At 46.0% G+C, this 17,374-nt stretch overlaps 2 protein-coding genes across 2 annotated transcripts; both read left to right on the forward strand.

The window, feature by feature from the left end:
• The first annotated feature begins 232 nt into the window (after positions 1-232).
• LOC308581227 (E3 ubiquitin-protein ligase TRIM7-like) lies at positions 233-6,578 on the forward strand. The gene is made up of 7 exons (XM_081183758.1): positions 233-765; positions 1,270-1,365; positions 1,935-2,165; positions 2,456-2,478; positions 3,348-3,469; positions 3,859-3,891; positions 6,056-6,578. The coding sequence occupies exons 1-7, from the start codon at positions 337-339 to the stop codon at positions 6,574-6,576; spliced, it is 1,455 nt and encodes a 484-aa protein (XP_081039884.1). The 5' UTR covers positions 233-336; the 3' UTR covers positions 6,577-6,578.
• Positions 6,579-8,892: 2,314 nt separating this feature from the next.
• On the forward strand, positions 8,893-14,383 carry LOC308581232 (E3 ubiquitin-protein ligase TRIM7-like). The gene is made up of 7 exons (XM_081183762.1): positions 8,893-9,335; positions 9,832-9,927; positions 10,229-10,459; positions 11,475-11,497; positions 13,002-13,123; positions 13,356-13,388; positions 13,854-14,383. Exons 1-7 carry the CDS (start codon positions 8,907-8,909, stop codon positions 14,360-14,362), a joined length of 1,443 nt encoding a protein of 480 aa, XP_081039888.1. The 5' UTR covers positions 8,893-8,906; the 3' UTR covers positions 14,363-14,383.
• The last annotated feature ends 2,991 nt before the right edge of the window (positions 14,384-17,374 follow it).

The raw sequence follows: 17,374 nt of genomic DNA on the forward strand, positions 1-17,374 counted from the left end.
TGGCTACTAACTCGAAAGAGGAGTGTGAATGGAGGGGGGCGGGGGAGGGGGACGGCAATTCATTCATTAGCTTGCAAAGTACCGTAGTCTGAGGCTGTCGTGCTGATAGTCAACAAAGCTACTACAAACTCCACAGCTCCCACGGGGAAATGGTTCCTTAAACGAGCAACCACCAAGGATGTGCACTCCATTTAAAATAAATAAAAATATATATTTCCACCATATCAAAGCGGCTCGGAGCTACAGCCAACTTCTGAAGTTCCTAAACGAAACACGCCCATTTGCTAAAAGGAAGAGATAAAAGGAAACCAGCTCCCTGTTCCTGGCGAGGCAACAATGGCTGCTTCTGGGGGTCCCGTGCAGGATCTCCGCGAGGAAGCCACTTGCCCCATCTGCCTGGAGTATTTCAGGGATCCAGTGATCATCCCGGAGTGTGGGCACAACTTCTGTCGATCCTGCCTGATCCAGTGCTGGGGGAAATCCGAGGGAGAGGCTTCCTGCCCTCAGTGCAGGGAAACAGTGGAGCAAAGCAGCATCAGGCGAAACCAGCAGCTGGCAAATGTTGTGGAAATAATTAAGAAATTCAGCCATCTGGGGGGGGAAGAGGAGGGAGAAGGAAAGGGGAAGATCTGCGAGAAGCACCAGGAGCCCCTGAAGCTGTTCTGCAAGAAGGACAAAAGCCCCATCTGTGTCTTGTGTAATGTATCTAAGGAGCACAAAAGCCACGAGGTGGTTCCTCTGGAGGAGGCGTCCCAGGAGTACAAGGTGGGAAAAGGCAGTGGGTCTTTATTGGGGGTGGAAGAGCTGCAGACAAGAGGGGCTTGCAAAAAACTAAATAAATCTTGTATTCTCTCCACTTGCAGCCCCAGAACAGTTATCCAGCAAGAATCTTTTGCAGCCTGATAAGACTTAATTTCTGAAACTATAAATAATAAATATTTATTTTTCTATTCGAGGGATTAAAGTGCCCCCAGTGACCCCTGAATGCAGGCTGCAGTAACTCCCCTAGGAGGAAAGATTGCAACATCTAGGATTAATTTAATAAAAAGGAGGGGGGAGATGTTGGAGGTGTGTTGAGTGTGGGGGGCAAATAGCAAAACTCACATGTTTCTCAGCTCTGATATAGAGCCGTTCTATTTCTGCCTAGTGTGGGATGAAAAGAGAAACCTCTGCAAATGACCGAGGGATGTGGGGCAGGGAGCAAACATAGGGTTGAGCTTGCCTGTTAATGTGTAACACAGCCCAATTTGGATTTTGTTTTCTTTTCAGGATCAGATCAGCAGCTGCCTAGGAAATCTGAGGAAGGAGAGAGAGAAAATTCTAGTATTTAAAGCAAACGCAGAAAAGGAAAGCCAAGACCTGCTTGTAAGCATCATTTTTACTTTAAGAAGAAAAAATGCTACAGTCTAGAATCAATATCTGGGGGGGGGGAGGAATGAATATGGAATACAGAAAGAGGTTTCTTTTTGAACAGCCTTATCTCCACAGAACATGATAGACCATTTAAGGGGGGGGTGCTGATGAAGCTCCTTCCCTGCTAAATATTGGCGTGATCCCTCTAAAATGTCAGGCATGCCCTTCCAGGGGAATTTGGATAAGTCATGGGTAGGCAAACTAAGGCCCGGGGGCCGGATCAGGCCCCAATCACCTCCTCAATCCGGCCCGTGGACGGTCCAGGAATCAGCGTGTTTTTACATGAGTGGAATGTGTGCTTTTATTTAAAATGCATCTCTGGGTTATTTGTGAGGCATAGGAATTCCTTCATATATATTTTTTTCAAAATATAGTCTGGCCCCCCCCACAAGGTCTGAGGGACAGTGGAACGGCCCCCTGCTGAAAAAGTTTGCTGACCTCTGGCCCTCCTCATCCTGCAAGAGCAGACTAGATGCCTGATCTTGGCCCACTGTTCTCTTCTTTCCATCTCCTTGCTGCAGAAACAAACAGGTGCAGAGAAGGGGAAGTTGGTGGCTGAGTTCAGGCGACTGCACCAGTTTCTGGAAGAACAGGAGAAACGTATTCTGGCCCAGATGGCAGAAGTGGAGAAGGAGATTGCAGCCCAAAGGGAGGAGCACCTGGCCAGACTCTCCAGGGAACTCTCCTCTTTTGAACGCGCCATTCGGGAGATGGAGGAGAAGCTTCAGGAACCAGCGAGTGAACTCCTGCAGGTGAGGCCTCATCCTGATGCGAGAGGGTGGAGTGCGCTGCTTCATAGTACAAGCAGGAGAATAACATGTCTTAGCCCCCACCCTAAAAAAAAGCTGCTGTAAAGAGAACAATTAGTACATGAAGGGTAAAAGGCCTGGGGTCACAAAAGCGAATATGCTAGATCAAACCACAGGTCCCTTCATTCTATCATCATGTTCTCGCAAAATTGATAACAACAGTAGAACTGGCTCCACTGACATCTTTCTTTCTTTCTTTCTTTCTTTCTTTCTCTCTCTCTCTCTCTCTCCAGGATATAGGAAGCTTCTTGCAGAGGTAAGTGATGGGAGACCCCTGCCTTATTCTGATGCTATGAATTTTCCTGTTTAACAAGTGAGAAACTCTCTCCATTTCCTCCTTCCAGAGATAATTTAGGACACCATTGCCCATTTTCACAAAATCACAGACAAAAATAGGGACACATTTTTTGGTAGCTATTGGTCCCATTTACACTCACAGAAGCTTTTTACTTTCTTACATTCCCACCCCATATGATAAAAAGTTCCTTCTTTTTCTTTACATTTCCAACATTTATTACTTGTCTTATACATTTTAGTTAATTTCATGGGGGTAATATACCACCTATACATCATTTTCATCACATTCAGAGCATCACATGCTGTAAATTTTATTCTTTCTTTCCACAAGCTCTCTCATTCTTTTAGCTGTATATTATATCCAAAATCTTTGGCCCAGTGTATCATAACCGATTTTACTTCATCTTTCAAATGCCATTCCAGCAGCAGCCATTCCTTATATTTCAGAAATGCACATACCAGATCAATATGTTTTGCTCATTGATCACTTGAAATGCTTCACTAAAACTGGTGTAGTCCTAAAATCTCCGCGTAAGGACACAGTGTTTCTCATTTTCCTAAAAAAATTAATTTGAAGGTAAAGAGGCTGATCTATGCAATCTCATATTCCTATATTTTCTTCACCATATTATGGAAGCAGATGTGTGTCGGTTTTCCTTCATCTTTTAGGTTCTCTCTAGATGCTCCCTTTTGCCATAGGAAAAACGCTGCTCCCAAGTCTTCATGATATAGCCATCATGCCTTTATCATCAGGATGAGACACCTGCCTTGTCTGAAAGCTCTTTTAATTCAAAGGATTGTGGCTTGACTTTGTTCTTCTCCTCCCAGGTCTCAGGAGAAGGAGAACTTAGAGGATCCTCCGGTGGCTTTTCCTCCTTCCCTGAAATGGAGGATCTGGGACTTCTCTGATATAAATCCCTTCCTGGAGGGAGTCATGAAGAAATTCAGAGGTAGTAAAGAAGGGCTGAAAGTATTTTATACTGGATGTTTAGATGTGTTCATGAAAGGCTCCAGATCATACGGAATATTAGCCATGCCAGGAAAATGGACAGGTTTTTATTATTATTCTTTTTCAATATCTAGAAGCCACACTTTAATATGTAGATGATTCACAACTGATTTTACTTATGCAATTGAAAGGGGACGGCAAACCCTTCTTGCTGGGCTCTGGAATCTCTTCAGCTGGCGTGGCCAGTGGTTAGGGATGATGGGACTTGTAGTCCACAACATCAGGAGTGCACCACCCTGGCTACAATCTCATGAGCTCATATTGTTGTTGCCAGGTTTGTGATCTGAATGATGGTGTGATGCTAAATCTCTGTTCCCTTTTCTCTTCCAGACACTGTGGAATATGGACTTCAGCTGCAAAAAGGTACATTTAATAATAATTATATTATTTATACCCTGCCCATCTGGCTGGGTTTCCCTAACCATTTCCAAGTCAAACAGAGGCAGAAATTCGGGAGAGATGGGATCTGCTTCTCAAAAGACCAGGCCACTGCAGCTCTTCCTTCCATGCCTTATTTCCCCTTATTTCCCAGAGGCATCTGTTCCGTGAGAGCAGCTTGCTGGGCTAGAGGGGCTCTTGGCCTGATCCTGCAGACTCTTAGGAAACCCCCAGCCCAGGATGGCTGGCTTTTCTGTGCCCAATCTCAATAAGACACAGGGATGGTGTGAAGCCAAATGCTTCCGGCACATGAGGGAGAAATATCCCTTTGAGCCATACAAAATCCCCAACCCATTTAGGAGCGTTTATGTAAGAGTAAGGTGTAAGAGTGGGAAATGCATGAACAGAAATAGCTCAGAAAATGGCTGCAACAACCTTTGAGTACAAGAAGGGTGTCAGTGGTAGGAGCTGGGGGCTGACTGATGGTGAACTTCAGTGTTCCGGCTTCCCTGCAAGATGGGGGTCTTCAGTCAGCTTTTGTATTGTATTGTATGACTTCTCTGCTGCAACATGATGGCGGACTAGAGAAACCTGAGTAAACTTAAAAGAGCAGGACAGAATTGCACCACAGACCAGGGGGAAAGGCTCAATGGGAAGACAGAAGTCCAGTCTGGCCTGATCCTGAAAACCACAAAAAGGGATTCATAAGAGCTGGAAAAGGTGCAGCAGATGGAAGCATAAAGGAAACTCCTACTTATCTTTAAAAGTACATTCTGTGATTCATTTAGAAAACAGTAAGTAAAATACATAAAGGCTAACCAATACAACAATAAACTAGAAAAAACCATTACATTTAACAATATTTTTTTTACTAATAGCAGCACTCGCAACATCCAATATCCCACATAATTTCCAAAGGCCACTGTACAAATGTGTGTCTTTAAAAAGAAATTGCTTCACAAACTTTCCATAACGTGGGGAGCAGGTGAGAGGACTGCAGAGCAGATCTTCTTCCTAATGTCCACCAGCCTGACCAATTTTTAAATGGACTTCTTATTGTGCTTCGACTGCCCACTTTTTCCATAAATGTGAGGAGCAGTGAAAAAAATGAATCCTCATATAGCCAATCAGGCCTGGGGAACCAGGATGGGGTCTTTGCGTTCAAGGTGACAGGTGGGAATGGCACTTCCTAGGTTTTATAAATCTTGCCTTTCATCTTGAGATTGCAACAATAAATGCATTAACACAGTTCACAGAAAAAGAAAGCCATTCATATCAACGATGTAATAGTTGTCAATTTAAAAGCTCCGCTTTAACCAAACCGTAAGAGATAATCGAGTTTGTTCTTGGCTGACTGCTCATAGTTTGCCTGGGGGAAACAGACCAAAGGCCCACACTGCAGAACATGGAAGGGAGCTCTCAGAAGGTGGTGGACGCTCCTTCCTTGGAGGTTTATAAGCAGAGGTTAGGTGGCCCCCTGTCATGGATGCTTTAGTTGGGATCCCTGCATTGCAGGGGGTTGGACTAGATGACCCTTAGGGTCCCTCCCAACTCTACAATCATACAATGGGCTTTCAAGAATCCCAAGCAGGACATTTCACACAAGGGGGTTCCGGGTAGCCTAACCACTTTCTTGCTTTTTCATAAACTCTCTGGAAGGATGGTCTGTAATATAATGTTAAATATATAACTGAAACTTGAATGGTGGTTACAAGGAGGGTGAGAGCACCTGCTGCCAGTTCTACCTGACCTGTCAAGCATGGTCTGTCATGTGATGTGAGGTAAAAGATTAAGATGTGAATTAGAGTCCCTGCTTTAACTCCCTTCTGCCATGAAATGTAGGTGGTGGGGTTGGCCTTAGACAAGCCACTGTCTCTCAGCCTCAGTCCTCCCATCTGAAAAATGGGCATGCTAAGATTGACTTAACTTACAGGGTCAGGTTCTATATAGATAATGTGTGAACCCTTGAAAGAACTGCAAATGTTTCCAGAATCCTTATTAAGAACTTGATGAACATCCCTCTCTCAAATGCAGAGCCATGGAGTCCCTGTTCATTTCAGAGCGGATGCTGTTTCTGTCATGTGCCTAAAGAAAAGTCAGCTTCCCAGTTGACGTTGTTTCTCTTCTCTTTCCTCCTCTGCCCCCACAGAAAACATAACTTTGGATCCAGACACAGCAAATCCCCTCCTCATCCTGTCCAAGGATCGAAAAAGAGTGAGAAAGGGTGACGTCTATCAAGACCTGCCAGACAACCCTGAGAGATTTGACACACTTACCTATGTGCTGGGATGTGAGGGTTTCACATCAGGCAGACATTTCTGGGAGGTCATTGTGAGAAGAGAGGAGGGGTGGGGGGTGGGGGTGGCCAGAAAGTCTGTGAAGAGGAAGGGTGTTTTCTCTTTCGGTCCCAGGGAAGGGATCTGGGGTTGGATCTGGGGCTTGGGGAAGTGGGGCAATGGGTACAGGTTATTCTCCCCCCTTGAGGCCCCTGTTCCAAGTGAGGAGCCCAAGAGGATCCGAGTGGCCCTGAACTGTGAAGGGGGACAGGTGTCCTTTTACGATGCAGACACAGCAGCCCTCCTCTACACATTCCCGGCAGCCTCATTCTCAGGAGAGACCCTCCAGCCCTTCTTTTACATAAGCAGGAAAGCGAAGCTGAGACTCTATTGACTGATGTGAGACAGACAAGTGTATATTCATTGGCATTATGACATATTCAGTCTCCTCTTCAGGGCTGAGCTGACAGGCACTTCAGGAGAAACCATATTTGCAGAACTGGGATTGGCCATCCCTTGTGTCAATCATGATGCAACTCCCCCTTCTCGGGCCAGCTTTGTAAATGACACGGATGGATTGGGACCCCTGTCAGACCCCTTGTCTCTCTCCCTTGGGAACCGACTATTTCTGTCAGTGCAGGAGGTGCAAAGGGGGAAAGAAGCAAGAAAATAATTTAGGAAACAACAGCAAACCTCCCCACATTCCTGTTTCGATGTAGTTCTCTCTCCAACCTCCAATTCTGACACATTTTCTATAGACAATACCATCATCTTTTCTGAATAAAATCAGAATTATGTACGGGCATCACTTAAAACATTTCCTCAGCCTCAATCCTGAACTCATATTCCCTTTTCCTCCCCCAATTTCTCCACTGGCCAGGGAGAATTTTCTCCATTGGCAAACATTGAGAATTTTGGGTTATGTGTATGTGGTAAATTCCCATGTATAAAATTATTTTCACCAAGGTGGTTTGTAATGAAGAGTCAGATACTTACCTGTATTTTGAGAGATCCCCTCCTTTTATCCTTTTGTATAACGAGCCTAAAATAATTTGGGGATATGTTTCATGCGCTAACATGTTTGATTCTACTAAAGATTGTACTTCTTGTTGCTCCTGTGGTGTTTGGAACTCAACTGTGTAATATCCATTCCCCATGACACTTCCTCCAGAGATTTTAGGAGGGTGATATCCTGTTTTATCCTCAGAGGAACCCTGTGAGGTAGAAGAGGCTGAGCTGAGAGACTTAGAAAAAGGAGAAACGTTCAGGTTTATGGTCAAAGGGGATTTGAACATGGGCCTTGTCATCCCAAGTCCAACACACTGTGCACTCAGAATGTGAAATCTTAACAAGGGTCCCTTCAGAGATGTGCTTCAAAGCCCTCCCTGCAAAGTTCCTCCACAGTGGTACCTCGAGTTACAAACGTAATTCGTTCCAGAGTCCGTTCGTAAGCCGAAACTGTTCTTAACATGAGGCGTACTTTCACTAAGGGAGCCTCCCACTGCCCAGTCACCCTATGAAGGAGGGAGGAAAACCCAGAACGATGGTGTGCAAGCCCCTATATAGACTTTTGAAACTGCCCACCTGTAGCACAAGACCAAACCCCCCAAATATCGGACATACATCACAGAAGGAGGCAGTCTTCAGCAGAAATCCTTCTGTCAGGATACCTGTTAAAGGTCACAGATTGCATGACCTTTTGTGATAGTAAATACTTTAGTTCCTGAATTCAGGTCACAGGCTCACCCTATTCATACACAAATATGCCCTTATGAATGGACTTCCCCCATTTTCCTCCCTTACTGCAGAGGAATATTTGGGGCCATTGGGAGAGTCAAAATGGCTTCAGGATCGCTCTCCCGTATGATTTCAGACACATGGTTCATATATTGAGTTATGTGTGCATTTATGTACAGTGGTACCTCAGGTTAAGTACTTAATTCGTGCCGGAGGTCCATATTTAACCTGAAACTGTTCTTAACCTGAAGCACTATTTCTGGGTTAGCTGAGTCTGTAACCTGAAGCGTATGTAACCCGAGGTATCACAGTATTTATTTTATATTTGAGAACTTAAAATTCTTATAACGAAGTGATATTTCACTGACAAAGGGCTGCATTCATTGAGAAAACAGGGCTAAGTGAAAACACCTGCTGCTAATAGCTGCCCTGCGGTGTGATTAGCAAATATCTGGATACCCTTTAGCTGAGCTGTTTGCAAAGGCCGTTTGCAGAGTTCGTTCCAGAGGTGGTTATTGCACATTATCAGACGCCGGCGATTCTGTCAAAACCATTCACTAAAAATTGGCACCGGGATGGAGGGCTGGGCTGTTTCTCCTCTGTATGCGGTGGCTACTAACTAGATAGAAGCTGTGAGTGGAGGAAGGCGGGAGAGGCGGACGGCAGTTTATTCATTAGCTTGCAAAGTAGTCTGAGGCTGACGTGCTGATAGTCAACAAAGCTACTACAAACTCCACCAGCTCCCACAGGGAAATGGTTCCATAAACGAGCAGCCACCAAGGATGAGCACTTATTTTAAATAAATAAATATACATATATATTTATTTATTTCCACCGTATCAAAGCTGCTCGGGGCTCCACCCAACTCCTAGGTAGCAGAGATCCTGAGTTTCCCGGAAACCCGAATTTCCAGGAAAGGGAACACGCCCGTTTGCAGGCGGAAAAGAGAGAAAACGAAACCAGCTCCCTCTTCCTGGCGAGGCAAGCATGGCTGCTTTTGAGGGTCCCGTCCGGGATCTCCGCGAGGAAGCCACTTGCTCCATTTGCCTGGAGTATTTCAGAGATCCAGTGATCATTCATGAGTGTGGGCACAACTTCTGCCGATCCTGCCTGATCCAGTGCTGGGAGAAATCCGAGGGAGAGGCTTCCTGCCCTCAGTGCAGGGAAAATGTTGAGCAAAGCAGCATCACCCGAAACCAGCAGCTGGCAAATGTTGTGGAAATAGCCAAGAAATTCAGCCATCTGTGGGGAAAAGAGGAGGGAGAAGGAAAAGGAAGGGTCTGCGAGAAGCACCAGGAGCCCCTGAAGCTCTTCTGCATAGAGGACCAAATCCCCATCTGTGTGGTGTGTGACAGATCCAAGGAGCACAAAAGCCACGAGGTGGTTCCTCTGGAGGAGGCGTCCCAGGAGTACAAGGTGGGAAAAGGCAGTGGGTCTTTCTTGGGGGTGGAAGAGCTGCAGACAAGAGGGGCTTGTAATAATGATAATGATGATAATGATCATATTGTAATGTATTCTCTCAACTTGCAGCCCAAAAGATATTCTCCTGATACAACTAAACTTCTAAAAATTAATACAATAAACATTTATTTTTCTTTTTGAGGGATTAAAGTGCACCAGTGTCCCCCTGAATGCAGGCTGCAGTAACTCCCCTGGGACGAAAGATTACAACATCTAGGATTAATTTAGTAAAGAGGCGGGGGAAGTTGTTGGAAGTGTGTTCAGTGTGTGGGATAAATAGCAAAACCCCCATGTTTCTCAGCTCTGATATAGGGCAGCCCCATTTCTTCCTCATCTGGTATGAAAAAGGGGAACCTCTGCAAAAGACCCAGGGATGTGGGGCAGGGAGTTGTGTTAATGTTGTTGTTTTAATGTGTAGCGCAGCCCAACTTGGACTTTGTTTTCTTCTCAGGATCAGATCAGAAGCTGCCTAGACAATGTGAAGAAGGAGAGAGAGAAAATTCTAGTATTTAAAGCAGACACAGAAAAGGAAAGCCAAGACCTGCTTGTAAGTATCATTGCTATTTTAAGGTGAAAAAGTGCTATAGTCTAGAATCGATATCTGGGGGGGGAGAGAATATGGAATACAGAAAGCGGTTTCTTTTTGAACGGCCTGATCTCCACAGAGCATGAAAGACCATTTGAAGGAGGTGGTGGACTTGTAAGTTTTTATGAAGCTCGTTCTCTGCTGAATATGTCAGAAGTGGCCTTCCAAGGGAATTGGGATAACTGGCCTCTTCATCCTGCAAGAGAAGACTAGATGCCTGATTTTGGCCCACTGTTCTCTTATTTCAACCTCTTTGCTGCAGAAACAAACAGGTGCAGAGAGGGAAAAGATGGTGGCTGAGTTCAGGCGACTGCACCAGTTTCTGGAAGAACAAGAGAAACGTATTCTGGCCCAGATGGCGGAAGTGGAGAAGGAGATTGCAGCCCAAAGGGAGGAGCACCTGGCCAGACTCTCCAGGGAACTCTCCTCTCTTGACAGCCTCATCCAGGAGATGGAGGAGAAGCTTCAGGAACCAGCAAGTGAACTCCTGCAGGTGAGGCCTCATCCTGATGCGAGAGGGTGGAGTGTGATGCTTCAGACTATAGGCAGGAGAATAACATCTTAGCCCCCGCCCCGCCAAAGAAACCTGTTCTAAATTAAACAATTGGTACATGAAGTGTGAAAGGCCTGGGATCGCAAAAGCGGCCTTACATGATCAAACCACAAGCCCCTTCATTCTCTCATCATGTTCTCCCATTTGCCAACCAGAGGTCTCTGGGAAACTTTAAAAACCAGTAGCTCTCTGCCCACCTTTTTCCCCAGTAAGTGCTGGTCAGCTGCTTAGTACAGTGGTACCTCGGGTTACATACGCTTCAAGTTACATACGCTTCAGGTTACAGACTCCGCTAACCCAGAAATAGTACCTTGGCTTAAGAACTTTGCTTCAGGATGAGAACAGAAATTGTGCTCCAGCGGCAGCGGGAGGCCCCATTAACTAAAGTGGTGCTTCACGTTAAGACCAGTTTCAGGTTAAGAATGGACCTCCGGAACGAATTAAGTACTTAACCTGAGGTACCACTGTATTGATAACTGGGGTCATCCGGAGGTTTGGAGCATGTTTTCAGCAATATGCTGGTGACTCTCATTTACACCTTCCAGCGGAAGTGCTGGACCAGTGTCTTGTCTCTCTAACAGACTGGATGAGAGCCAACAAACAGAAGCTCAATCCAGATAAGACTGAGGAGCTATTAGTGGGTGGTTCCCTAGACCGGATGGGTGGGAGATGGCCTGCTCTTGATGGGGTTGCACTTCCTCTGAAGGAGTGGATACATAGCTTGGGGGTTGTAGATGGGGCTGCCTCTGAAGTCAGTTTGTATTATTTAGTTGTTCTTGTTTTGTTTTTATTATGAATTTTATGTTTTTATCTTGTGATTTTATTTGGGGAACTGCTGAGAGACCTGCGGGTATAGGGTGGTATACAAAATCGATAATGACAACAGCAGAATTAACAACAACAAACTGATGACAGTGCTCTGGCTCCACTGACATCTTTCTTTCTTCCCTTCCAGGATATTGGAAGCTTCTTGCAGAGGTAAGTGATGGGAAACCCCTGCCTTATTCTGATGCTACAAAAGTTCCTGTTTAACAGGTGGGAAACTTGCTCTCCAGTTCCTCCTTCCAGAGATAGCTTAGGACTCCATCGTCCATTCCACAAGATCACAGACAAAGACACATTTTCCTGGTCATTTGTAGCTATTGGTCTCATCTAGAATCATAGGAAGGAAGCCATTCCTTGTTCCCCTCCATTACATATTTCTCCCTTTTCCTAGAAGGATTCATTTACTCCGGAATATATACAGAAAAACGGGAACATTCATTAAAGAAAAGGAAAAGGTAAAGGACCCCTGACCGTTAAGTCCAGTCAAGAACGTCTCTGGGGTTGCGGCGCTCATCTCGCTTTACAGGCCGAGAGAACAGGCGTTTGTCCACAGAGAGCTTTCCTGGGTCATATGGCCAGCATAACTAAGCCGCTTCTGACGCAGTGTAACACCAAAACTAGAGCAGTGCACAGAAAGGCCATTTACCTTCCCGCCGGAGCAGTACCTATTTATCTACTTGCACTTTGGTGTGCTTTCAAACTGCTAGGTGGGCAAGAGCAGGGACCGAGCAACGAGAGCTGACCCCATTGCGGGGATTCGAACCGCCAACCTTCAGATCGGCAAGCCCAAGAGGCTCAGTGGTTTAGACCACAGCGCCACCCGTATCCCTTAAATATCCAGTGTATTTCAGGCTCCTGCTGGTTCTTCTTCAGACATAAGAATGTGAGAAAGGGCCCTGCTGGATCCGGCCAGTGGACCATCTCATCCAGCATCCTGTTTTCACAATGATTAACCAGATGCCAGTGGGGAACGGATGGGCAGGATCTGAGCCCCAGAGGACACTCCCCTCCTGTGTTTCAGAGGCACCACTGCCTTTGACCCAGGCATCGTGAAGAGAACCCGCTGAGAGCCTTCTCCCCCAAACACCTGCAACATCTCCAGACACTCATGAATTTTGAGAATCTTCCATGTTTAGAAAATACTGCTTTAATTTCCAATATCCTCTGTATTTTTAAAAATATAACCACTGTGCTAAAATACATTTATGATGTTAACTGCAAAAGCCATTCTAAAGCATTCTGAACGTCCTTATATTTCAGAAATGCACATACCAGACCTATTTTGTTTTGCTCATTAATCACCTGAAATTCTTCACTAAAACTGGTGTAGTCCTAAAATCTCTGCGTAAGGACCCAGTATTGCTCACTTTCCTAAAACAATTAATTTGCATATATCAGCTTCTTTTCAATCTCATATTCATATATTTCCTTCAGCATATTTTGGAAGCTGGTGTGTGTTTGTTGTTCTTCAACTTCTTAGGTGCTTTCTAAATCCACACATCATGCTATATGCTCCGTTTTGCCATTGGAAAAACCCTGCTCCCAAGTCTTCATGATATATCCATGGTGCCTTTATTATCAGGATGAGACACCTGTCTTCTCAGAAAGCTCCTTGCATTGGAAGGATGTTGGCTTGACTTTGTTCTTCTTCTCCCAGGTCTCAAGCGAAGGAGAACATGGAGGATCCTCCTGTAGCTTTTCCTCCTGCCCTGAAGTGGAGGATCTGGGACGTCTGTGATATTAATCCCTTCCTGGAGGGAGTCATGAAGCAGTTCAGAGGTAGTAAAGAAGGGCTGAAAGTATTTTATAATGGATGTTTATAAGTGTTCATGGCAGGCTTCTGATCCTACAGAATATAAGCCATGCCAGGAAAATGGAAGGTTTATTAGTTTATTCATTTTCAATATCAAGAAGTCACACTGGCTACAATCTCATAAGCTCATATTGTTTTTCCAGGTTTGTTATCTGAATGATGTTGTGATGCTAAGCTTGGTTCCTTTTTCTCTTCCAGACACTGTGGAATATGGACTTCAGCTGCAAATAGGTACAAATTATTATTATTATTATTATTATTATTATTATTATTATTATTATTATTATTTATTTATTTATTACAGTGGTACCTCAGGTTACATACGCTTCAGGTTACAGACTCCGCTAACCCAGAAATAGTGCTTCAGGTTAAGAACTTTGCTTCAGGATGAGAACAGAAATCGTGCTCCGGCGGCAGCAGGAGGCCCCATTAGCTAAAGTGGTGCCTCAGGTTAAGAATGGACCTCCGGAACGAATTAAGTACTTAACCCAAGGTACCACTGTAATGTGTGTTAAGTGCTTTGAACTCTTGGCAGATCTGCAAATGTTTCAAGTTGATGAACATCCCTGTCTCAAATGCAGAGCCATGGAGTCCCTGTTCATTTCAGAGTGGATGCTGTTTCTGTCATGTTCCTAAAGAAAAGTCAGCTTTCCCACTGACGTCGTTTCTCTTATCTTTCTTCATTTGCCTCCACAGAAAACGTAACTTTGGATCCTGACACAGCTAATCCCTGGCTCATCCTGTCTGAGGATCGCGAGAGTGTGAGAGAGGGAGACTTCTATCAAGACCTGCCAGACAACCCTGAGAGATTTGACACATATGGCAATGTGCTGGGATGTGAGGCGTTCGAGGAAGGCAGATATTTCTGGGAGGTCACTGTGGGAAGAGAGGAGGGGTGGGGGGTGGGGGTGGCCAGAAAGTCTGTGAAGAGGAAGGGTGTTTTGTATTTTAATACTACGGAAGGGATCTGGGGTTTGGGGAAGTGGGACGGTGTGTACAAGTTCTGCTCCCCCCTTGAGGCCCCTGTTCCAAGTGAGGAGCCCAAGAGGATCCGACTGGCCCTGAACTGTGAAGGGGGACGGGTGTCCTTTTACGATGCAGACACAGCAGTCCTCCTCTGCACATTCCTGGCAGCCTGCTTTTCAGAAGAGACCCTCCAGCCCTACTTTTATGTGAGCGAGAAAGCGAACCTGAGACTCTCTTGACTGAAGGTGCAGACAGACAAGCATATATTCATGGCCATCATGTCATATTGAGTCTCCTCTTCAGGACTGAGCTGACAGGCACTTCAGGAGAAACTATATTTGCAGAACTGTGATTGGCCATCCCTTGTGTCAATCATGATGCAACTCCCCCTTCTCGGGCCAGCTTTGTAAATGACACGGATGGATTGGGACCCCTGTCAGACCCCTTGTCTCTCTCCCTTGGGAACCGGCTATTTCTGTCAGTGCAGGAGGTGCAAAGGGGGGAAAGAAGCAAGAAAATAATTTAGGAAACAACAGCAAACCTCCCCACATTCCTGTTTTGATGTAGTTCTCTCTCCAACCTCCAATTCTGACACATTTTCTATAGACAATACCATCATCTTTTCTGAATAAAATCAAAATTATGTACGGGCGTCACTTAAAACATTTCCTCAGCCTCAATCCTGAACTCATATTCCCTTTTCCTCCCCGCAAGACCTCCACTGGCCGTGGAGATGGAAGTTCCAAAATTCCATTATTATTTTTTAATAAAAATTTTATTGGTTTTTCACAGTTTTTATAAACACAAACAATACACAATACAAACACACAAACATACGAACAAACATGTATAATTTCATATCCCTTTTTCTTAAACCTTACTTCGCCGACTTCCCCATACCTCCCCTTTCTACATCCCAATTTCCAAAATTATTTCAGCAAATCCTAACACTTGGTTTTATCAAATTTTTCCCTTATTCTTTTCTTTTACTTAATCTTTTACAGCTGTAGTCCCCCCTTTTCCCCTAAAACCTCGACATTTTAGCACTCATTAATTTTACAATGTTTCTTAAGATAAATTTTGAATTTCTTCCAATCTTCTTCCGCCGTTTCTTTCCCCTGGTCATGCATTCTGCCGGTCATTTCAGCCAGTCCCATATAGTCTATCACCTTCATCTGCCATTCTTCCAGAGTGGGTAGATCTTGAGACTTCCAATGCTTTGCGATGAGTACTCTTGCTGCTGTGGTGGCGTACATAAAAAAAGTTCTATCCTTCTTTGACACCAATTGGCCGACAATGCCCAAGAGAAAGGCCTCTGGTTTCTTAGGGAAGGTACATTTAAGTACTTTTTTCATTTCATTATATATCATTTCCCAGAAAGCCTTAATCTTCGGGCACGTCCACCAAAGGTGATAAAAGGTACCTTCAGTTTCTTTACATTTCCAGCACTTATTATCAGGCAAATGGTAGATTTTTGCTAGCTTGACTGGGGTCATGTACCACCTATAAATCATTTTCATAATATTTTCCTTTAAGGCATTACATGCCGTAAATTTCAAACCGGTGGTCCACAACTGTTCCCAGTCAGCAAACATAATGTTATGACCAATGTCCTGTGCCCACTTAATCATAGCTGATTTAACTGTTTCATCTTGTGTATTCCATTTCAGCAACAAGTTATACATTCTAGACAAATTCTTAGCATTGGGTTCAAAATTCCATTTTTTTGCTACTCCTCAGGGAAGCTTATGTGGCAATTCAGGAAAATCTCCATATCCAAAGATTGTTTGCTAGTTTGAGTACAGTCGGCCTAAAATTCATGCGCAACTTACTTGCGTGATCTCAGCCTTTGTCAAAACACAAATTAATACAGTGTTTCCCAACCTTTTTTGGGCAAAGGCACACTTGTTTCATGAAAAAAATCTCGAGGCACACCACCATGCCAGATGGGGAAAGGTCACTTTTTACTTATTCACTTTTTGAATAATAAGAATTATACGTCATGGGGGGAGGGGCAGGATTTTAGAGATGTTTAGGTGGGGCATGGCCCAAAAAAAGGTTGGGAACCACTGTTCTAGAGCAAGTAAGAAAGCTACCCCAGAGGGGGAAGGGTGGATTGAAAAAGTGGAATGAGGACAAGAGCCTATTCTTGCCAGGCTGCTGCTACACCCACTGGTCTTCCAATTGATCCAAATTGGGTCGCAGCGCCAAGTGCAACCGTGCAAACTATATGGCCAAAGATTTAAGAAGTGCAATGTGTTTGGGTTCAATGTGGAAAAAGTTGACAGCGGCGGGTCTGCACTTGGAGGGCAGGAGCTCTGCATGGTTTCCAAGGCAGGGATCGACGCCGGGAACTGATGTGCCTGGGATCCTTTTCGTGCAAAAACACACCTACACTCTGCCCGCTGAGTCACGACACGGAAGCCTCTGTGGTTGTTTGATGCTTGTTCAGCATTTGGCGGTCATTCTGGGGGGTTGGGGGGGTGTCTGGAAGAGGGGCAGCCCCCCGCCAAGCCCCTCGAGGCCCCGTCTCGGCTGCCCCTCGCCTCCTTCCCACGGCTCCCGGGGCTCCTTCCAGAGAACAGGAAGGCCCGTGACCTGGGGCGTGTGTATCCCCCCCCCCAGTCTCGGGCGCCTTCCTCACCCGTTCAGCGGGGGTCCCAGGGGCTTGCAGGCGTCGGTTTCCCCCTCCGGGACGAGGCGCAGGACTCCCGCCAGGTCCGCCCGGCACTCCCAGGAGCAGGCGGCCGACAGGCGGCCGGCGGGCGCAAAGGGGCCTCCAGCGGCGGGAGCTTTTGCGAGGCCAGCTACCGCCGCCAGGCTGCTGCCGCTCGCCATGGCAAGCAGGAAGCCCCCCGGGCTCTGGGCGCCGAGAGGATGCTACGCGGCAGGACCATACGCGGGCAGCGGAGAAGAAGAAGGGCGGCGGGAGAGGGGCGGTTCTCGAGGGGGGAACTCAGCTTCCCAAGATCGCGGGGCTCACCGGACGGTTCTTCCCCGCAGGAACTTCCGCCCTTCCGCAGCTTCAACCGTAGACGTATTAGCATATGATAGGATGAAAGCTGGCCATAGAGAAAAGGCGAAGTTTGGCTGTCCGCAGCCTGGATTCCCGGTTTCTTTCGACGTTACAGCCCCGTGACGTCAGCGCCACGCAGGCAGCCAGACGGCGAGAGCCCCGCGCTGGGCGGCCTCTCCTCGCCGCCACCCCGCCTCTCGCCGCCCGCCTCGCCCGCCTCCCTCCCACGGCACAC

The sequence above is a fragment of the Podarcis bocagei genome (assembly GCF_964188305.1).
Source record: "Podarcis bocagei genome assembly, chromosome: 2".
Classification (NCBI taxonomy): Eukaryota; Metazoa; Chordata; class Lepidosauria; order Squamata; family Lacertidae; genus Podarcis; species Podarcis bocagei.